This window comes from Cyprinus carpio, chromosome B11 (genome assembly GCF_018340385.1).
Source record: "Cyprinus carpio isolate SPL01 chromosome B11, ASM1834038v1, whole genome shotgun sequence".
Lineage (NCBI taxonomy): Eukaryota > Metazoa > Chordata > Actinopteri > Cypriniformes > Cyprinidae > Cyprinus > Cyprinus carpio.
In genome coordinates this window covers 7,559,164-7,582,143 of record NC_056607.1, presented here as the reverse complement: position 1 = coordinate 7,582,143, position 22,980 = coordinate 7,559,164, and the positions used below count along the sequence as shown (strand labels likewise).

The 22,980-nt window shown below is 36.5% G+C and overlaps 2 protein-coding genes across 3 annotated transcripts; both read right to left on the bottom strand.

Moving 5' to 3' along the window:
* Window positions 1-6,714: 6,714 nt before the first annotated feature.
* LOC122138871 (flocculation protein FLO11-like) lies at window positions 6,715-11,755 on the bottom strand. Of its 2 annotated transcripts, none has more exons than XM_042733711.1 (9): window positions 10,351-11,755; window positions 9,692-9,813; window positions 9,247-9,311; window positions 8,958-9,160; window positions 8,570-8,735; window positions 8,136-8,294; window positions 7,993-8,057; window positions 7,796-7,892; window positions 6,715-7,678 (listed from the first exon to the last, which is right to left on the bottom strand). In XM_042733711.1, exons 1-8 carry the CDS (start codon window positions 11,729-11,731, stop codon window positions 7,816-7,818), a joined length of 2,238 nt encoding a protein of 745 aa, XP_042589645.1. In that variant the 5' UTR covers window positions 11,732-11,755; the 3' UTR covers window positions 6,715-7,678; window positions 7,796-7,815. The 2 variants fall into 2 exon arrangements, with proteins under 2 accessions (XP_042589645.1, XP_042589646.1); XM_042733712.1 differs by having other exon boundaries at window positions 7,993-8,054.
* A 7,389-nt stretch (window positions 11,756-19,144) lies between these two features.
* Window positions 19,145-22,331, bottom strand: LOC122138807 (flocculation protein FLO11-like). Its single transcript, XM_042733429.1, has 9 exons — window positions 22,207-22,331; window positions 22,048-22,104; window positions 21,937-21,978; window positions 21,508-21,564; window positions 21,397-21,438; window positions 20,855-20,896; window positions 19,544-20,752; window positions 19,347-19,403; window positions 19,145-19,277 (listed from the first exon to the last, which is right to left on the bottom strand). Exons 1-9 carry the CDS (start codon window positions 22,329-22,331, stop codon window positions 19,145-19,147), a joined length of 1,764 nt encoding a protein of 587 aa, XP_042589363.1.
* Window positions 22,332-22,980: the final 649 nt, after the last annotated feature.

Sequence of the window (22,980 nt, the reverse complement as noted above, 5' to 3'; positions counted from 1 at the left end):
CACCACAATTAACCTTTTTGTATTCATATACCAGGACTTACACATTTGCAACAATAAGCCCATAGCACAACAACTGCTGTTGACATTTATTGAATGAAATGAGATTTTTCTGAGATAGAATTGAAAATATATTAGTCCAAAATGAAATTAACTTGGGTCTGAGAACTTAACTCTGCAGGAGAGTGGCTTCCTCAATCTGACACTTAGCACATAGTGGGGAGACATCTAAAAAAAAATGTTGCTTTGTTTTAGAATAACGAAGTCGGTGAAGGAACTTAAATTGGATAAAGCAATGCATAGAATTGACAGAGCATGTATAAATATGCTCTAGTGCATTAACTCATGCCCGTCACTTATCTTCTCCCTTACTTCAAGTTTCCATCTTATGTGATCTTATCTCCAGATCTCTAGGTGAAGTCTTGCATAATAATGGATTATAAAATATAGATATCAAGTAGAAAATATAAAGCGAATTATAAAGTAAAGAAATCAATCTTTCCATGCTCTCCAATTGGTCAAAATAGAAAATTCTGTCTTCATTTACTCATTGTCAGGTTGTTCAGAATCTGTATGAATTAAATTCTTCTGCTGAACACAAAAAAAGATATCTTGAAGAACAAAACAGCAGTAGGTCTCCATTGACTTCCATAGGAATTTTTTTTTTTTTTTTCTATAGAACTATGGAAGTCAATGATGACTAGTTGATTACCAGCATTCTTCAAATAATCTTCTTTTATGTTCCACAGAAAAATAGACACTCAAAAGTTTGGAACAATTTGGGTGAGTAAATGCTAATTTTTTTTTTTTTTTAATTTTTGGTTGAACCATCCCTTTAATGATTAAATGACTATTAAATAATAATAATAATAATAATAATAACAAAACAATGTTTTTTGTTATTCAACCATCCTGCATTATGTGGCTGTTATTGTTTCTGAATTATGAATTTCAATTTATTCAGTGTCCTTTTTGGTCACATCAGTAATGCATTTTAAAATAGCTCAGACATTCTTTTCTGATGTCTGACCTCTACCTGTTTATAATTATATATACAAAACGTTCGTATAGTATTTATTTATTTTATATAATCTAGTAATTTCACAACAAAACTTTACTTTGATCGTATTTTGAAGCCATGTGATTATTTTATTTCTAGCATGTATCTGTGTTGCTGATAAATTGAGAAATATTATTGTCAGACTTTTGGACCTGTTTTGCCCCCGTAGTCCTTCCTGTGTTTCCTTATTTGGTCTTGTTCCTGTCCTCGTTCTGTCTTATTAGTTTGATTAATCATCCCATGCACCTGTGTTTCCCCAATCATCCCCTGTATTTAAGCCCTAGTCTGTGCAGTCTTTCTCTGTCGGGTCTACTTATTGTCTATGTGTGTTGCTCAAGCGGCTGTTGTGGATTATTCCCAGTGTTTCCTTGATTAAAGACTGTTAAACGTTTTGTTACGCTTTTCAGGGAAAACACTGGAGTCATGTGACAGTTATGTTTTCAAATTTCATATATGAAATATTTATATTTAGGGTAAGACTGCAGCAATGAGTAACAAAATTATGTATAAAAATTGAGTAAGCCTCGTTCCTGTGTGCAGCCTTTTAAAGGTGTGTGTTTTTTTTAAAGAAAATTTTACATTGTCAAACACCAGTTTTTATTATTTTGATTTAGCTTTATATTAGGGCTGTCAGTCGATTAATTTTTTTTTTTTTATTCTTATTAATTACATGTGTCGATTAGTTAATCGCAAAATAAATTTGACCTATTAAAAGATTATTTAAAGCTATTTTTGTGTTAAATTAGAAAGTATCATGTAGACATTACAAACTGTAACTTTAGACAGAAATATTTTATTTGATTCAACATGAAATTAATTAAACATTTAGGCTACAACGTCCTAACATAAACTTTGGAACATAATATAAAATCATTTGAGAAACATCTCAGTATTTTTTGTTTATACAATGAAAGTCATTGGTAACTAAAACAGCTTTGTTACCAACAGTCTTCAAAATACCTCCTTTTAAAACGAGATGATGGAGAGTAAATGATGACATCATTTTAATTGTTTTGGGTGAACTATCCTTTTAATTTTATTATTATTATTTAATTTTTTTATGAAATGATACACTAAATAAGAAACTAAATCTGCCAGCAGGTGACGGTAAATGTCTTTAAGAGTCTTCACTTCAATTCGTTCAAACGGCTGATTCATTCAGGAATTCAGTAAACAGCTTTCTTTATGAATGGGACTTTGAATCATTTGATTCACACGATTTGTTCAAAACACGGCACCAATATCCTGAATTTTAGGGCATAACTGCGTCAAATTTGTCAACAGGCAACTGTATGATATGTAAGATGATGTACAGGTCTGGGGCGGGACCAGTGCTTTAACTGCTAAAATATTTGAATTGCGTTATTTTTTCATAACTAATTAAGTTAACCAACTGACAGCCCTACTTTATACATATTATTTTAGTTTTAGTAAGTTTGCTATATGTGCCTTTGTACTTATTTATTTTTAGCTATTAGCTTTGTTAAAATTGTTACTTAAACTTGTAAACTGAATGTTTTAATATATATATTTTTAATGTTTTTTTTTTATTTTTAAGTGACACGTACACACACACACACACACACACACACACACACACACACACACACACACACACACACACACACACACACGTTGTTATTTAAAGGTTCTCTAACTCGCTCTTGGTTTAGCTGTGGAAAGGATTATAAAATACATTAATACAGTGCATTTCCTGAAGTTAACATGGCTCTCAACTTTTTTGCCCCCAAGGAATATTATTATATGGAAATATTCCAGGGCCATAACTTTTTGATCTCAGAAAAGCATAAAGTAACTCCTCTTATGGTTCTACTTAGCACCATTTGACAAAGGTGCTGTATAGAACCTTAAAAAAAAAAAAAAAAAAAAAATATATATATATATATATATATATATATATATATATATATATATATATATATATATATATATATACTGTTTATACATAATGTGTGTGTGTGTGTGTGTGTGTGTGTGTGTGTGTTGATTTATATGTTGAAAATCGAAAATGATCACTCAAAAGAATGAGCAGGCTACTTCAGATGACTTACTGTATTAAAAGAATTTCCAATGTTCATAAAGCTCATATTTATTACCTGCAGATTTCATAAGCTGACCTTGAATGAATTCAAACCCTCTGACAAATATTGCGATTATGTAATACCAAATACATGGGTGTATACAGTTAGATACATCAGTACGTTGCTTGCTGTAAAGGAGTTACACAATTGTGTGTAAACATTTATAGGTTCAGGCCCCGTAGTCACAAAACGTTTTATCTTAACTAAGAGTTCTCCTAAATAGCAGGAAGTTTTTAGCTAAGAGTTTTCTCTTAAAACCTATTCATAAAGCAGCTGAGACAAACTTTTACTAAGGAATAGAGAGAAGTCTTAAGCTAAGAGAAAAGGTGGGTTTGACCTCGTTGCTATGGATGATGTCAGCATGCTTAATAACAGTGATTGGCTTATAGTCTCTGTCAGAGATTTATTTATAGAAATATTATTAGAGTGCAATATTATGTTGCCATATACAAATAAAGGTTTAAAAACTAAAAATGTTAAATAAAGATTTTAAAATGCAGGATAAGTGTCACTAATTAAACAAATATATGTTCAGCTTATTGTCAGCCTATTATATGTATGCTTCTCATAATTAGTGAATATGCATATAAACAGCCTTTAAATTAATAGAATATTCATGGCTAGTAACAAAGAAGTTCACAAGTCTTTAACTTGGAGTCCGAGTCAAGTCTCAAGTCTTTGGTCACGAGTCCGAGTCGAGTCTCAAATCATTTAATGGCTCACAAAAAAAATCTCATTCAGAATCCTCAGTTATTGAAATCTTCCTGTCTGCGAAGCTGTTTTATAGTCAATAGACAAAATATATGATCTATGATCTGTTTTTTTTTTAATATCAAATAAGATTTAAAATTAAATTACAAATAACATCCAGTCTGTTACTTATGTGTTACTTATATGTTTTTATCCATTACAATGTTCAAAACAGTTTTTCTGTAATCAATTTCTATAATAAGAGTTCTATCTACCATGACACATAAGGAAATATGTGAAATAGATATTACAAAAACATTCAAATAAAGTATTTATTTTTGATATAAGTCAGGGGTATTCAGTTAAAGTTCCAAGAGACACGGCCTCTATATTTTCTTCCAAGCAGAGGTCCAGATAAGAAAAGAAAGAAAAAAAAAAACTTTTTACATGCAGTGTTGGGGGTAACGCATTACAAGTAATGCGAGTTACGTTATCAGATTACTTTTTTCAAGTAACTAGTAAAGTAACGCATTACTTTTTAATTGACAAGAAAATATCTGAGTTACTTTTTCAAAAAAATAACGCCAGTTACTTTGTTTTCACATTTATTGACTGACAAGTCTCCTGTCCCCATATTGGGAGAAATCGGAAGTAAAGAGGCGTTGTGTGTGCTGTGTGAACATGATGTAGTTCTAGACTGAATGTGAATGTGCATTAATTCATCCCACTCACAAATAAATAAATAAATAAATAAGTATTCATCAAAATGAATTAAAACAGTGAAATGCAAACTCAGAATGTGACACAAACCTGCAACAATTAAATGTTAAATAACACAAATGTATCTAATCCCATTTTAATAATTAATGTCTTTGCTGCTAAACTTTGATGATCCAGTTCAACCATACTAATAAGCAAACATGACTTTAGATAAACTAACAATTGTGCTTCATTGTTTTTTTTTTTATTGCTGAAGAATGTTGAACCGTCTTCTCTAGTGTTCTACTGTACAGACGTGAATTTACTTTTCCTTCAGCCTGAGGTTTAAGTTTAAGTTCTATCCTAGCCATCTAACAGCAATTTTCCCAATTATAATTACACAATTCTTTTGAAATGTTCTTAGCCTAGAGATTAATAAAGCTAAATGTAGATCAGAAACGTCTTGTCACATCTGGTTTGAACAGTCACAGTCATAGGTTATAGATAGATAAATAGATAGTATGGAAAATAATTATATTTGAGGCATTGTTTTTTTATCTGCTGTGTGATTTAGTGAAAGTAATTATTTATTTTGCTGCTCTCCATGTTTCTCTTGTTAAAATAATCGCATCATCCACGCCAGCGTGCGCCAAGAGAGAGAGAGAGAAAGCGCACAGAGCTGAAAGGGCTTGAATAAAGACCTTTCTTGGCTTTAGATAAAAAATACTAGAGTAGCCTATATAGCACTGAAAGATATTTGACATAAAAGACCCAGAGCGCTTGTTATGTGATCCGGTCCGCTGTTTTGACATGCTGCTCACTTAAAATAGGGCTGTGTTCCGGCTCGTGGTTCGAATGGATGCCAGGATGCAGATGCTGTCCACCTTTTGAATATTAGTTATATAAGTATTTAAGGATAAAATACTTGAGTTGCTTTTAAAATATTCACGAGTCCTTTAACCAAAGTCCATTAAAGTCACAATTCATCAAATTTATACCCTCAAGCCAAATACAAATACTAAAAATGCTACACAAAAACAACTTAATGAGCCCAAATTGACTAAAATGCCCATCTCTGGATAGTAATACATGCAAATGTAAAAAAAAATAAAAAATACTGGATGCAAGAACAGCTGTTACTTCTTGCCCAACTGGTTAATGAAAACAAGGATATAATCAAAGGAAAATTTGGAGTTGGGATAACCTCCAAAACTAAAGGCGATACTTTTTTAAAAGGTCATTATCATCAAAACATCTTAAGGCTAAAAGTAGCTCATAAATCACCGATTTAAGAGTAAATCTTAAAAATAATGGCCGTGTAAATATTAAATTTAGGACTCCTAAATTTTTGCTCTAAGAGTATTTCATAAAGCGTTTTAGCTCAAAAACTAGCTCATAAATATGTGAAAGGTTAGGAGTAGTGAATAGGACTCTTAAGTCACTATCAAACCACAAACTATCCTAAAATGGCTGTTGCCGGCAATCTGTCTCTGAATGTAAACATTTTAGAAATATTTGATGATAATGAGCTTTTAAAAAGGTATCACCTTTGGTTTTGGAGGTCCTCCCAACTCTAAATTTTCCTTTGATTATATCCTTTTTTTATTAACTAGGTGGACAAGAAGTAATAGCTGTTCTTGCCCAGTTTTCTTTCTTTTTTTTCTCATTTGCATGTATTACTATCAGCCATGATTATCCTACTCTGTTAAATAAAAGACTGTTTATATGCATATTCACTAATTGTTTATAAGAAGCATACATGTAAGAGGCTGTCGAAAAGCTGAACATATACTTGTTTAATTAGTGATGCTTAGCCTGCATTTTAAAATCTTTATTTGAATGTGGCAACATTTGTATTTTTAAACCTTTATATATGGCAACATCGCGCTCTACAATATTTATATGAATAAATCTCTGACAGAGACTATCAGCCAAACACTGTGGGCATAGTTAGTAAGCAAGATGACATCATCCATAGAGATCAACCCCGCCCTTATATATATAAAAGTCCATCTAAGACTAAAGACTTAAAGTCTGTAGTGCCTCCTAATGACATGATAGCGACACTGCAACAACATTTTTTTTTAACAAAATCCTGATGAATATGATGCTAAATATAGCCAATACATTGTAATGTCACACATATGCTTTATTTTAAGAATTTTATTTGCAAAAATACTATATATTCAGCATAGTTATTTTCTCTATAAATACCCTGCTACCATAACCAAAAAACACAGAAATAGCATACTCAGTAAATGTACAGTGCCAACAAAAACAAACATAACTGACTGTTCTGCAGCTGGTTAATGTGGTAGCACTGTAAATAGATCAGAAATTTGAATAAGAAATGTGATTATTTATGACACCCTTTGACACCTCTTTGCATTTCTCCTCTGATGTCTTTATTTACTAATGTTCCTAGCATTTTATACAGATATTGTTGCTTATGTTCCTATATTGTAAGTCGCTTTGGAAAACCGTTTATGTGGCATTGAGCAGGAAGCCCCGCCCACAACGTCAGCTATTGGACCGAAGTACAGCTTCTAATGTATATTAATTATCAAATATGGATGTAGAGAGAGTGAAGGTGTAAAAGCAGATTTTACATGACAAACCATTAACCATAAAAACTAGACCCTCTAGTGAAGCATCACAGGAATTAAAAAAATATAAGATAGGCCTACGTGTGAAACAGGGTGCCAAAACCTGAGAGAGAGATTTGTTCCGATTGGCTGTGTTTTGTGATTGTGTCAGTGGCCGCACTTCAGGTGAGCACTTGTGTAATGCAGTGGACCATATTTTAACAACCCCTACATATTTAATAGGTTTATTATTGATTTATGCATATGCTGTGGAGTGTTTGGTATCATAGATAACTGAGTTTTATAGAGATGCTTTATACATTGTTCTTATGCTATGTAAATATTCTACACAATATAAATTATCTACACTGAGATACTTGATAATCAATTTCATTGAAATAATCTGAAATCAACCCAGTAAATATATGTATAATTATGTTGGTTTCCTGAGATTATAATGTCTGAATTCTTTTAAAAATATTTTAAATAAAATCTGTCTTTTCTGTTCATCAGACATCCACCACTTCAGTTGCTCTGGTCTTTATCTGTAGCAGAGAGAAAACAATTGTAATTAAAAAAAAAATAATCAATTTAACAACAACCAATACATGTTATGTTCCTTTTCCAATTTATTAAATGATATGCACAATTGCTCATCCTACCGTACAGGTGTATTTTCATGTTATGAGCTGAAAGACCCAGGTCCTGAATATTCTGAGAATGAAAAATTTTGATGCCCATAACCTCTGTCCATGGATCCTGAAATTTTATAAATAATATTTTCAGTTATTTGATAATATTTTCATTTCTGATGTTTGATAGTTTCATCTTATACTGCTGCTGAAGCTTAACATCATACCTCTTGATGTAAAATCAAAAAAGACATCACCAAAAAGTGATAACCTCCTTTTGCTTGATTTTCTGCTGAAATTAGATCACTGTGTTATTTGTTTGTTTTGATGTTTTGGTCTATGAATAAGTCACAGAAACAGTTATACAGACCTCTTGGCTCTGTAGAGCACCACAATCATCACAGCCAAGACAATGATAAATACAGCAAAAGCTGCTAAACAGCCGAAGAGAACAGCGTAAAAACCGGCCCCTCTTTTGTAAAGCTCACACTGAGCTCCATAGTACTCCTCAAAGGGAGTACTGTAACACCTAGACAGTTAAGAAAATGAGTAGGAGAGGATAAGTTCCTGAATTTATTCAAGGCATTGACTTTTGCCAATATTTCATTCTTGCCCATCAAATTCAAAAGTGATTTTTGTTCAGTTTTGAACTTCTTATTTAAATAAGCTAATTCCTAAAGTAATAAGTTGTATCCTTTATTTATTTCTGAGGGAGGCCATTTCAATCATTTTCAGTTAAACATCATTTGATTAAGTGAAAACTAGACAGTTTGTAGTCATCTGAATTTGCTTTGAAGGACTTACATGCACTGTGGTCCATTTATTTCATTTAGGCATTCACCTCGTTGATTGCAGAATTCTGGATTTTTTTTACATGGTCCCACACATACCCATGCTCCATCTTCAATCTCTACTGTTAAGTTTGCAAAATTCACTGTGCATTGCACAAATGACTGCAGATCTGAAATGTCTATGCAAAACAAATATTAAACAGATCTCTATTAATTCTCTGATCATTAAATATCTGTAAAAATGAATACAAAAGACATCTGAAGCCATATTACAGAAACAGCATAATCCATGTGTCCCTTAAATTAGGTCTAATTTATTATTATTATTATTATTATTATTATTATTTAATTAAATATGTTAAGTCAAGGTTATCTGTTTCCAAAATAAAAAAGTAACTTACTTGATATTTTAACTGGCTCCATGGTAATTTGGTCACTTTGGATGGCAACATTACCGAGATCTATACTGAGATTTTTAAATGAATCTGAGTCGTTAAAGATTTTTTCCAGGGTGGGTCCCAAATCATTATTTAGAAACATTATTTGCGAGTTGTTGTTGGGATAGTTATATACTGCAGTACTTTCAGCAACGACGCTTCCTTGCCTAGATGGGAAAAATACATACCACAACATACTGATATATTTTGTTAATATTTGTAAATGTATCAAATGCAAGAGAAATCAACTTACATAAGCCTATGTATGTGCACATTTTTGAAATTTTGTGCATCTGCCCTTTTACAAAGGATTGAAATCTGTAAAAAAATAAAAAACAATTGTGAATAGAAGTATTTATACAATACTTAATTTGCAAATATGAAAATAGTGCATATAATACAAAATAAGCTTCAATATGCCATTAAAGATTTTCATTTCTCCTGACTAAGTTTGGTAATTAGGGTTGTCTAAGTTAATGTATTCAGTGTTGTAGTAAATGTATTTATCTAATTTGATTTCAGACCCTTTTTTCTCCTGTTAAATAATAAAAAAGTTAATTTGCAAATAACATTTATGTATTTTAAGGGTGGCTTGAGAGTCTGACTACTTTTGGGGCCACTTTAATACACAGTGTGAAATAATTGAGCAAATCTGTGATATTTTAAGTACCTCAAGAAAAGGAACTAGAAAAATTTACCTCACGATTTAAGATGGAAATAAGTTTTTTTGATTCTGGAGAGTCCATATTTTCATACTCAGGAAGATAGTCCATCATAATTCTGAGAGAGATGCTTGCATTCCTTGTGGGTGTGCTTTCAGCTACAAATAAATCATAGATTTAGAAAGATATAAACATACGGGAGTTGCAAATTATGATAACTATTATGCTAAGACTTTTGGGTTACACTTTATTTTAAGTGTACTTGTTATATTGTAATTATACTTTTAAGTATTAAGTAATATCAATTAACTACATGTACTTACTACACAGTTAGGATGAGGGTTTGGTATAGAGTTATTTGCATGTAATTATGCATCATTTATTGTTATTACAATAGTAATTACATGTAATGTGTAACAAGGACCCCTTAAAATAAAGTGTTACCGTCTTTTGTAATAAAAAAATAAATAATTGATTTCTGTGGGTTGTATAGCGTTTTACCTCTAAAACATATGCACAAATGTTTTAGCTAAAACGTCACACAACCCACAATACAACTATCTTTAAATTATGTCACACTTCACAAGTACCCTGGGTGCTAATTTATTATTGATTCAGTACCCAGAGCACAGTGAAAAAAATATTAAAACAAAGTGAAATAATGATCATTTAGGAATAGTATGATAAATACTCACACCAGGTAATAGCAGAAGAGTCACTTGCAAAATTGCAATACTCTCCAAAAGTGAAAGAATTGCACTGACACTGACATTTCCCAGATGTTACATTGAAGATGCATGGGGACCCATTACACTGACAATTCTCCAGACAGTTTTGAGTTGTTGAAACTGTGTTTACTGTTGTTGGGGATGAATGGAGTTCTGTTGATACTGATGAAGTTTTCTGGGTACTAGTTTCAGCAGATGTGCTCGACTGGGATGATGTAGGAATGCTAAATGTTTGGGCTGTATCAGCTGGGGTTATTGTTTGAGGATTAGGAGACGTTTGTCCTTCTATTGTAGTAAATAGTGAAGATGGAGTTGAACCTATTGTGGGTAATGTAGTTTCCAGTATTGAACTACTTTCAAGTGTAGATGATAGTAATGTGGTGCTCATGGGTGACAGAGCGGTTTGTGTCGGCTGGCTTGTTGATTGTTCTATACTAGATGACAATATTTCTGTTATAGATGAGGTAAATGTTGATATGGTTTGTCCTTCTGTGGTAGACAATGGTAGTGGTGAAGCTGAAGAGGTACTTGTTGAACCACTTTCAAGTGTAGACGATTCTAAAGTGGACATGCTCATGGATTCTGTTTCTGTGGTAGAAGGAAACTGAGTGGTTTGTGTTTGCTGGCTTGTTCGTTCTACACTAGATGACAATGTATGTATTGATAAAGTGAATCCTGATGCGCTTTGTCCGTCTGTTATTGTAGATGGTGAAAATGGAGAGGAAACTGTTGTGGACAATGTAGTTTCTGCAGTTGATACACTTTCAGTTGTAGAATATTCTAATGTGGATGTGCTCATAGGGGTCATAGCTGTTGTAAATACTGATATAGCTTCTGTTTTAAGTTCTGATTCTGTGGTAGAAGTAAACTGAGTGGCTTGTGTCAGCTGGCTAGATGTTTCTCCTACAGCAGATGAAAATATTTCTGTTGTTGATGAAGTGAGTTCTGATGTTCTCTGTCCTTCTGTCGTAATAGACATTGAAGATGGAGAGGTACTTATCGAGGATGATGTAGTTTCCGTTGTTGATCCACTTTCACCTGTAGAGGATTCTAATGTGGACATACTCGTAGGGGACACAGCTGATGTAAATGTTGATTGAGCTGTCGTTGTAGGTTCTGTTTCTGTTGTAGACGTAAACAAAGAGGTTTGTGTCTCCTGGCTTATTGTTTGCTCTTCACTAGAAGTAGGCATTTCTGTTGTTGATGAAATCAATTCTGATGTACTTTGTCCATCTGTTGCAGTAGACTGTGAAGATGGAGACGTTCCTGTTGAGGATGATGTAGTTTCCAGTGTTGAACTTCTTTCACTTGTAAATGATTCAAATGTGGTCGTGGTCATAGGGGACATAGCTGTTGTAAATGTTGATTGAGCTGTCATTAGGTTCTGTTTCTGTGGTAGAACTAAATACAGTTGTTTGCAGCCTGCTGGCTTGTTGTTTGCTCTACACTGGATGAAGATATTTCTGTTGTTGATGAAGTTAATTCTGATGTACTTTGTCCCCCTTCTGTTGCAGTAGACTGTGAAGATGTAGACGTTCCTGTTGAGGATGATGTAGTTTGCAGTGTTGAACTTCTTTCACTTGTAAATGATTCAAATGTGGTCGTGGTCATAGGGGGACATAGCTGTTGTAAATGTTGATTGAGCGGTCGTTGTCGGTTTCTGTTTCTGTGGTAGAAATAAACACAGTTGTTTGAGCCTGCTGGCTTGTTGTTTGCTCTACAGTGGATGATGATATTTCTGTTGCGGATGAAGTTAATTCTGATGTACTTTGTCCTTCTGTTGAAGTAGATGGTGAAGATGGAGAGGTAACTGTTGTGGACGATGTAGTTTCAGAGTAGTTTGCACCGTTGATCCACTTTCACTTGTAGATGATTCTAATGGGGACGTGGACATAGCTGTTGTAGGGATTGACTGTCATATCTGTTTCTGTGGTTGAATGTCACATTGTTTGAGCCTGCTGGCTTGTTGTTTGCTCTACAGTGGGTTCTGTTTCTGTGGTAGAAGCAAACATAGAGGTTTGTGTCCCCTGGCTTGTTGTTTGCTCTTCACTAGAAGTAGACATTTCTGTTGTTGATGAAATCAATTCTGATGTACTTTGTCCGTCTGTTTCATTAGACTGTGAAGACGGAGATGTTCCTGTTGAGGATGATGTAGTTTCCAGTGTTGAACTTCTTTCACTTGTAGATGATTCAATAGTGGTCATGGTCATAGGGGACATAGCTGTTGTAAATGTTGATTGAGCTGTCATTATAGGTTCTGTTTCTGTGGTAGAACTAAACACAGTTGTTTGAGCCTGCTGGCTTGTTGTTTGCTCTACAGTGGATGAAGATATTTCTGTTGCCGATGAAGTTAATTTTGATGTACTTTGTGCTTCTGTTGAAGTAGATGGTGAAGATGGAGAGGGAACTGTTGTGGACAGAGTAATTTGCACCGTTGGTACACTTTCACTTGTACCTGATTCTAATGTGGACATACTTGTAGGGGACATATCTGTTGTAAATGTCGATTGAGCTCTTGTTGTGGGTTCTGTTTCTGTGGTAGAAACAAACATAGAGGTTTGTGTCCCCTGGCTTGCTGTTTGCTCTTCACTAGAATTAGGCATTTCTGTTGTTGATGAAATCAATTCTGATGTACTTTGTCCGTCTGCTGCAGTAGACTGTGATAATGGAGACGTTCCTTTTGAGGATGATGTAGTTTCCAGTGTTGAACTTCTTTCACTTGTAAATGATTCAAATGTGGTCGTGGTCATAGGGGACATAGCTGCTGTAAATGTTGATTGAGCTGTCGTTGTAGGTTCTGTTTCTGTGGTCGAACTAAACACAGTTGTTTGAGCCTGCTGGCTTGTTGTTTGCTCTACAGTGGATGATGATATTTCTGTTGTGGATGAAGTTAATTCTGATGTACTTTGTCCTTCCGTTGAAGTAGATGGTGAAGATGTAGAAGTACCTGTTGTGTACAGAGTAGTTTGCACCGTTGATCCACTTTCACTTGTAGATGATTCTAATGTGGACATACTTGTAGGGGACATATCTGTTGCAAATGTCGATTGAGCTCTTGTTGTGGGTTCTGTTTCTGTGGTAGAAGCAAACATAGAGGTTTGTGTCCCCTGGCTTGTTGTTTGCTCTTCACTAGAAGTAGACATTTCTGTTGTTGATGAAATCAATTCTGATGTACTTTGTCCGTCTGTTGCAGTAGACTGTGAAGATGGAGACGTTCCTGTTGAGGATGATGTAGTTTCCAGTGTTGAACTTCTTTCACTTGTAAATGATTCAAATGTGGTCGTGGTCATAGGGGACATAGCTGTTGTAAATGTTGATTGAGCTGTCATTATAGGTTCTGTTTCTGTGGTAAAACTAAACACAGTTGTTTGAGCCTGCTGGCTTGTTGTTTCGCTCTACAGTGGATGAAGATATTTCTGTTGCGGATGAAGTTAATTCTGATGTACTTTGTCCTTCTGTTGAAGTAGATGGTGAAGATGTAGAAGTAACTGTTGTGTACAGAGTAGTTTGCACTGTTGATCCACTTTCACTTGTAGATGATTCTAATGTGGACATACTTGTAGGGGACATATCTGTTGTAAATGTCGATTGAGCTCTTGTTGTGGGTTCTGTTTCTGTGGTAGAAGTAAACATAGAGGTTTGTGTCCCCTGGCTTGTTGTTTGCTCTTCACTAGAAGTAGACATTTCTGTTGTTGATGAAATCAATTCTGATGTACTTTGTCCGTCTGTTGCAGTAGACTGTGAAGATGGAGACGTTCCTGTTGAGGATGATGTAGTTTCCAGTGTTGAACTTCTTTCACTTGTAAATGATTCAAATGTGGTCGTGGTCATAGGGGACATAACTGTTGTAAATGTTGATTGAGCTGTCGTTGTAGGTTCTGTTTCTGTGGTCGAACTAAACACAGTTGTTTGAGCCTGCTGGCTTGTTGTTTGCTCTACAGTGGATGAAGATATTTCTGTTGCGGATGAAGTTAATTCTGATGTACTTTGTCCTTCTGTTGAAGTAGATGGTGAAGATGTAGAAGTACCTGTTGTGTACAGAGTAGTTTGCCCTGTTGATCCACTTTCACTTGTAGATGATTCTAATGTGGACATACTTGTAGGGGACATATCTGTTGTAAATGTCGATTGAGCTCTTGTTGTGGGTTCTGTATCTGTGGTAGAAGTAAACATAGAGGTTTGTGTCCCCTGGCTTGTTGTTTGCTCTTCACTAGAAGTAGACATTTCTGTTGTTGATGAAATCAATTCTGATGTACTTTGTCCGTCTGTTGCAGTAGACTGTGAAGATGGAGACGTTCCTGTTGAGGATGATGTAGTTTCCAGTGTTGAACTTCTTTCACTTGTAAATGATTCAAATGTGGTCGTGGTCATAGGGGACATAGCTGTTGTAAATGTTGATTGAGCTGTCGTTGTATGTTTCTGTTTCTGTGGTAAAACTAAACACAGTTGTTTGAGCCTGCTGGCTTGTTGTTTGCTCTACAGTGGATGATGATATTTCAGTTGCTGATGAAGTTAATTCTGATGTACTTTGTCCTTCCGTTGAAGTAGATGGTGAAGATGTAGAAGTACCTGTTGTGTACAGAGTAGTTTGCACCGTTGATCCACTTTCACTTGTAGATGATTCTAATGTGGACATACTTGTAAGGGACATATCTGTTGTAAATGTCGATTGAGCTCTTGTTGTGGGTTCTGTTTCTGTGGTAGAAGCAAACATAGAGGTTTGTGTCCCCTGGCTTGTTGTTTGCTCTTCACTAGAAGTAGACATTTCTGTTGTTGATGAAATCAATTCTGATGTACTTTGTCCGTCTGTTGCAGTAGACTGTGAAGATGGAGACGTTCCTGTTGAGGATGATGTAGTTTCCAGTGTTGAACTTCTTTCACTTGCAAATGATTCAAATGTGGTCGTGGTCATAGGGAACATAGCTGTTGTAAATGTTGATTGAGCTGTCATTATATGTTCTGTTTCTGTGGTCGAACTAAATACAGTTGTTTGAGCCTGCTGGCTTGTTGTTTGCTCTACAGTGGATGATGATATTTCTGTTGCGGATGAAGTTAATTCTGATGTACTTTGTCCTTCCGTTGAAGTAGACGGTGAAGATGTAGAAGGTACCTGTTGTGTACAGAGTAGTTTGCACTGTTGATCCACTTTCACTTGTAGATGATTCTAATGTGGACATACTTGTAGGGGACATATCTGTTGTAAATGTCGATTGAGCTCTTGTTGTGGGTTCTGTATCTGTGGTAGAAGTAAACATAGAGGTTTGTGTCCCCTGGCTTGTTGTTTGCTCTTCACTAGAAGTAGACATTTCTGTTGTTGATGAAATCAATTCTGATGTACTTTGTCCGTCTGTTGCAGTAGAATGTGAAGATGGAGACGTTCCTGTTGAGGATGATGTAGTTTCCAGTGTTGAACTTCTTTCACTTGTAGATGATTCAATAGTGGTCGTGGTCATAGGGGACATAGCTGCTGTAAATGTTGATTGAGCTGTCGTTATAGGTTCTGTTTCTGTGGTCGAACTAAACACAGTTGTTTGAGCCTGCTGGCTTGTTGTTTGCTCTACAGTGGATGAAGATATTTCTGTTGCGGATGAAGTTAATTCTGATGTACTTTGTCCTTCCGTTGAAGTAGATGGTGAAGATGTAGAAGTACCTGTTGTGTACAGAGTAGTTTGCACCGTTGATCCACTTTCACTTGTAGATGATTCTAATGTGGACATACTTGTAGGGGACATATCTGTTGTAAATGTGGATTGAGCTCTTGTTGTGGGTTCTGTTTCTGTGGTAGAAGTAAACATAGAGTTTTGTGTCCCCTGGCTTGCTGTTTGCTCTTCACTAGAAGTAGACATTTCTGTTGTTGATGAAATCAATTCTGATGTACTTTGTCCGTCTGTTGCAGTAGACTGTGAAGATGGAGATGTTCCTGTTGAGGATGATGTAGTTTCCAGTGTTGAACTTCTTTCACTTGTAGATGATTCAATAGTGGTCGTGGTCATAAGGGACATAGCTGTTGGAAATGTTGATTGAGCTGTTATTATAGGTTCTGTTTCTGTGGTAGAACTAAACACAGTTGTTTGAGCCTGCTGGCTTGTTGTTTGCTCTACAGTGGATGAAGATATTTCTGTTGCCGATGAAGTTAATTCTGATGTACTTTGTCCTTCCGTTGAAGTAGATGGTGAAGATGTAGAAGTACCTGTTGTGTACAGAGTAGCTTGCACTGTTGATCCAAATTCACTTGTAGATGATTCTAATGTGGACATACTTGTAGGGGACATATCTGTTGTAAATGTCGATTGAGCTCTTGTTGTGGGTTCTGTTTCTGTGGTAGAAGTAAACATAGGGGTTTGCGTCCCCTGGCTTGCTGTTTGCTCTTCACTAGAAGTAGACATTTCTGTTGTTGATGAAATCAATTCTGATGTACTTTGTCCGTCTGTTGCAGTAGGCTGTGAAGATGGAGACGTTCCTGTTGAGGATGATGTAGTTTCCAGTGTTGAACTTCTTTCACTTGTAAATGATTCAAATAGTGGTCGTGGTCATAAGGGACATAGCTGTTGGAAATGTTGATTGAGCTGTTATTATAGGTTCTGTTTCTGTGGTAGAACTAAACACAGTTGTTTGAGCCTGCTGGCTTGTTGTTTGCTCTACAGTGGATGATGATATTTCTGTTGCGGATGAAGTTAATTCTGATGTACTTTGTCCTTCCGTTGAAGTAGATGGTGAAGATGTAGAAGTACCTGTTGTGTACAGAGTAGTTTGCACCGTTGATCCACTTTCACTTGTAGATGATTCTAATGTGGACATACTTGTAGGGGACATATCTGTTGTAAATGTCGATTTAGCTCTTGTTGTGGGTTCTGTTTCTGTGGTAGAAGTAAACATAGAGGTTTGTGTCCCCTGGCTTGTTGTTTGCTCTTCACTAGAAGTAGACATTTCTGTTGTTGATGAAATCAGTTCTGATGTACTTTGTCCGTCTGTTGCAGTAGACTGTGAAGATGGAGACGTTCCTGTTGAGGATGATGTAGTTTCCAGTGTTGAACTTCTTTCACTTGTAAATGATTCAAACGTTGTCGTGATCATAGGGGACATAGATGTTGTAAATGTTGATTGAGCTGTCGTTGTAGGTTCTGTTTCTGTGGTCGAACTAAACACAGTTGTTTGAGCCTGCTGGCTTGTTGTTTGCTCTACAGTGGATGAAGATATTTCTGTTGCGGATGAAGTTAATTCTGATGTACTTTGTCCTTCCGTTGAAGTAGATGGTGAAGATGTAGAAGTACCTGTTGTGTACAGAGTAGTTTGCAATGTTGATCCACTTTCACTTGTAGATGATTCTAATGTGGACATACTTGTAGGGGACATATCTGTTGTAAATGTCGATTGAGCTCTTGTTGAGGGTTCTGTTTCTGTGGTAGAAGTAAACATAGAGGTTTGTGTCCCCTGGCTTGCTGTTGTCTCTGCACTAGAAGTAGGCATTTCTGTTGTTGATGAAATCAATTCTGATGTACTTTGTCCGTCTGTTGCAGTAGACTGTGAAGATGGAGATGTTCCTGTTGAGGATGATGTAGTTTCCAGTGTTGAACTTCTTTCACTTGTAAATGATTCAAATGTGGTCGTGGTCATAGGGAACATAGCTGTTGTAAATGTTGATTGAGCTGTCATTGTATGTTCTGTTTCTGTGGTAGAACTAAACACAGTTGTTTGAGCCTGCTGGCTTGTTGTTTGCTCTACAGTGGATGATGATATTTCTGTTGCGGATGAAGTTAATTCTGATGTACTTTGTCCTTCCGTTGAAGTAGACGGTGAAGATGTAGAAGTACCTGTTGTGTACAGAGTAGTTTGCACCGTTGATCCACTTTCACTTGTAGATGATTCTAATGTGGACATACTTGTAGGGGACATATCTGTTGTAAATGTCGATTGAGCTCTTGTTGTGGGTTCTGTTTCTGTGGTAGAAGTAAACATAGAGGTTTGTGTCCCCTGGCTTGTTGTTTGCTCTTCACTAGAAGTAGACATTTCTGTTGTTGATGAAATCAATTCTGATGTACTTTGTCCGTCTGTTGCAGTAGGCTGTGAAGATGGAGACGTTCCTGTTGAGGATGATGTAGTTTCCAGTGTTGAACTTCTTTCACTTGTAAATGATTCAAATGTGGTCGTGGTCATAGGGAACATAGCTGTTGTAAATGTTGATTGAGCTCTCGTTGTAGGTTCTGTTTCTGTGGTCGAACTAAACACAGTTGTTTGAGCCTGCTGGCTTGTTGTTTGCTCTACAGTGGATGATGATATTTCTGTTGCGGATGAAGTTAATTCTGATGTACTTTGTCCTTCCGTTGAAGTAGATGGTGAAGATGTAGAAGTACCTGTTGTGTACAGAGTAGTTTGCACCGTTGATCATGTGCGTGTCTGCGTGTATGTGTGTTTGTGGACATACTTGTAGGGGACATATCTGTTGTAAATGTCGATTGAGCTCTTGTTGTGGGTTCTGTTTCTGTGGTAGAACTAAACATAGAGGTTTGTGTCCCCTGGCTTGTTGTTTGCTCTTCACTAGAAGTAGTACATTTCTGTTGTTGATGAAATCAATTCTGATGTACTTTGTCCGTCTGTTGCAGTAGACTGTGAAGATGGAGACGTTCCTGTTGAGGATGATGTAGTTTCCAGTGTTGAACTTCTTTCACTTGTAAATGATTCAAATGTGGTCGTGGTCATAGGGGACATAGCTGTTGTAAATGTTGATTGAGCTGTCGTTGTAGGTTCTGTTTCTGTGGTCGAACTAAACACAGTCGTTTGAGCCTGCTGGCTTGTTGTTTGCTCTACAGTGGATGATGATATTTCTGTTGCGGATGAAGTTAATTCTGATGTACTTTGTCCTTCCGTTGAAGTAGACGGTGAAGATGTAGAAGTACCTGTTGTGTACAGAGTAGTTTGCACCGTTGATCCACTTTCACTTGTAGATGATTCTAATGTGGACATACTTGTAGGGGACATATCTGTTGTAAATGTCGATTGAGCTCTTGTTGTGGGTTCTGTATCTGTGGTAGAAGTAAACATAGAGGTTTGTGTCCCCTGGCTTGTTGTTTGCTCTTCACTAGAAGTAGACATTTCTGTTGTTGATGAAATCAATTCTGATGTACTTTGTCCGTCTGTAGCAGTAGACTGTGAAGATGGAGACGTTCCTGTTGAGGATGATGTAGTTTCCAGTGTTGAACTTCTTTCACTTGTAAATGATTCAAATGTGGTCGTGGTCATAGGGAACATAGCTGTTGTAAATGTTGATTGAGCTGTCATTATAGGTTCTGTTTCTGTGGTAGAACTAAACACAGTTGTTTGAGCCTGCTGGCTTGTTGTTTGCTCTACAGTGGATAAAGTTATTTCTGTTGCCGATGAAGTTAATTCTGATGTACTTTGTCCTTCCGTTGAAGTAGATGGTGAAGATGTAGAAGTACCTGTTGTGTACAGAGTAGTTTGCACTGTTGATCCACTTTCACTTGTAGATGATTCTAATGTGGACATACTTGTAGGGGACATATCTGTTGTAAATGTCGATTGAGCTCTTGTTGTGGGTTCTGTATCTGTGGTAGAAGTAAACATAGAGGTTTGTGTCCCCTGGCTTGTTGTTTGCTCTTCACTAGAAGTAGACATTTCTGTTGTTGATGAAATCAATTCTGATGTACTTTGTCCGTCTGTTGCAGTAGAAGGTGAAGATGGAGACGTTCCTGTTGAGGATGATGTAGTTTCCAGTGTTGAACTTCTTTCACTTGGAAATGATTCAAACGTGGTCGTGGTCATAGGGGACATAGCTGCTGTAAATGTTGATTGAGCTGTCGTTATAGGTTCTGTTTCTGTGGTCGAACTAAACACAGTTGTTTGAGCCTGCTGGCTTGTTGTTTGCTCTACAGTGGATGATGATATTTCTGTTGCGGATGAAGTTAATTCTGATGTACTTTGTCCTTCCGTTGAAGTAGATGGTGAAGATGTAGAAGTACCTGTTGTGTACAGAGTAGTTTGCACCGTTGATCCACTTTCACTTGTAGATGATTCTAATGTGGACATACTTGTAGGGGACATATCTGTTGTAAATGTCGATTGAGCTCTTGTTGTGGGTTCTGTTTCTGTGGTAGAAGTAAACATAGAGGTTTGTGTCCCCTGGCTTGTTGTTTGCTCTTCACTAGAAGTAGACATTTCTGTTGTTGATGAAATCAATTCTGATGTACTTTGTCCGTCTGTTGCAGTAGAATGTGAAGATGGAGACGTTCCTGTTGAGGATGATGTAGTTTCCAGTGTTGAACTTCTTTCACTTGTAGATGATTCAATGTGGTCGTGGTCATAGGGAACATAGCTGTTGTAAATGTTGATTGAGCTGTCATTATAGGTTCTGTTTCTGTGGTAGAACTAAACACAGTTGTTTGAGCCTGCTGGCTTGTTGTTTGCTCTACAGTGGATGAAGATATTTCTGTTGCGGATGAAGTTAATTCTGATGTACTTTGTCCTTCCGTTGAAGTAGATGGTGAAGATGTAGAAGTACCTGTTGTGTACAGAGTAGTTTGCACCGTTGATCCACTTTCACTTGTAGATGATTCTAATGTGAACAAACTACAAGTGAAAATATATCTTGTAAATGTCGATTGAGCTCTTGTTGTGGGTTCTGTTTCTGTGGTAGAAGTAAAACATAGAGGTTTGTGTCCCCTGCCTTGTTGTTTGCTCTCCACTAGAAGTAGACATTTCTGTTGTTGATGAAATCAATTCTGATGTACTTTGTCCGTCTGTTGCAGTAGAATGTGAAGATGGAGACGTTCCTGTTGAGGATGATGTAGTTTCCAGTGTTGAACTTCTTTCACTTGCAAATGATTCAAATGTGGTCGTGGTCATATGGGACATAGCTGTTGAAAATGGTTGATTGAGCTGTCGTTGTAGGTTCTGTTTCTGTGGTCGAACTAAACACAGTCGTTTGAGCCTGCTGGCTTGTTGTTTGCTCTACAGTGGATGATGATATTTCTGTTGCGGATGAAGTTAATTCTGATGTACTTTGTCCTTCCGTTGAAGTAGACGGTGAAGATGTAGAAGTACCTGTTGTGTACAGAGTAGTTTGCACCGTTGATCAACTTTCACTTGTAGATGATTCTAATGTGGAAATACTTGTAGGCGACATATCTGTTGTAAATGTCGATTGAGCTGTTGTTGTGGGTTCTGTATCTGTGGTAGAAGTAAACATAGAGGTTTGTGTCCCCTGGCTTGTTGTTTGCTCTTCACTAGAAGTAGACATTTCTGTTGTTGATGAAATCAATCCTGATGTACTTTGTCCGTCTGTTGCAGTAGACTGTGAAGATGGAGACGATCCTGTTGAGGATGATGTAGTTTCCAGTGTTGAACTTCTTTCACTTGTAAATGATTCAAATGTGGTCGTGGTCATAGGGAACATAGCTGTTGTAAATGTTGATTGAGCTGTCATTATAGGTTCTGTTTCTGTGGTAGAACTAAACACAGTTGTTTGAGCCTGCTGGCTTGTTGTTTGCTCTACAGTGGATGAAGATATTTCTGTTGCCGATGAAGTTAATTCTGATGTACTTTGTCCTTCCGTTGAAGTAGATGGTGAAGATGTAGAAGTACCTGTTGTGTACAGAGTAGTTTGCACTGTTGATCCACTTTCACTTGTAGATGATTCTAACTTTTACAAACTTGTAGGGGACATATCTGTTGTAAATGTCGATTGAGCTCTTGTTGTGGGTTCTGTTTCTGTGGTAGAAGTAAACATAGAGGTTTGTGTCCCCTGGCTTGTTGTTTGCTCTTCACTAGAAGTAGACATTTCTGTTGTTGATGAAATCAATTCTGATGTACTTTGTCCGTCTGTTGCAGTAGACTGTGAACATGGAGATGTTCCTGTTGAGGATGATGTAGGTTTCCAGTGTTGAACTTCTTTCACTTGTAAATGATTCAAATGTGGTCGTGGTCATAGGGGACATAGCTGTTGTAAATGTTGATTGAGCTGTCATTGTATGTTCTGTTTCTGTGGTCGAACTAAATACAGTTGTTTGAGCCTGCTGGCTTGTTGTTTGCTCTACAGTGGATGAAGATATTTCTGTTGCCGATGAAGTTAATTCTGATGTACTTTGTCCTTCCGTTGAAGTAGATGGTGAAGATGTAGAAGTACCTGTTGTGTACAGAGTAGTTTGCACCGTTGATCCACTTTCACTTGTAGATGATTCTAATGTGGACATACCTGTTGTAAATGTCGATTGAGCTGTTGTTGTTGGTTCTGTTTCTGTGGTAGAAGTAAACATAGAGGTTTTTGTCCCCTGGCTTGTTGTTTGCTCTTCACTAGAAGTAGACATTTCTGTTGTTGATGAAATCAATTCTGATGTACTTTGTCCGTCTGTTGCAGTAGGCTGTGAAGATGGAGACGTTCCTTTGAGGATGATGTAGTTTCCAGTGTTGAACTTCTTTCACTTGTAGATGATTCAATAGTGGTCGTGGTCATAGGGGACATAGCTGTTGTAAATGTTGATTGAGCTGTCATTATAGGTTCTGTTTCTGTGGTAGAACTAAACACAGTTGTTTGAGCCTGCTGGCTTGTTGTTTGCTCTACAGTGGATGAAGATATTTCTGTTGCGG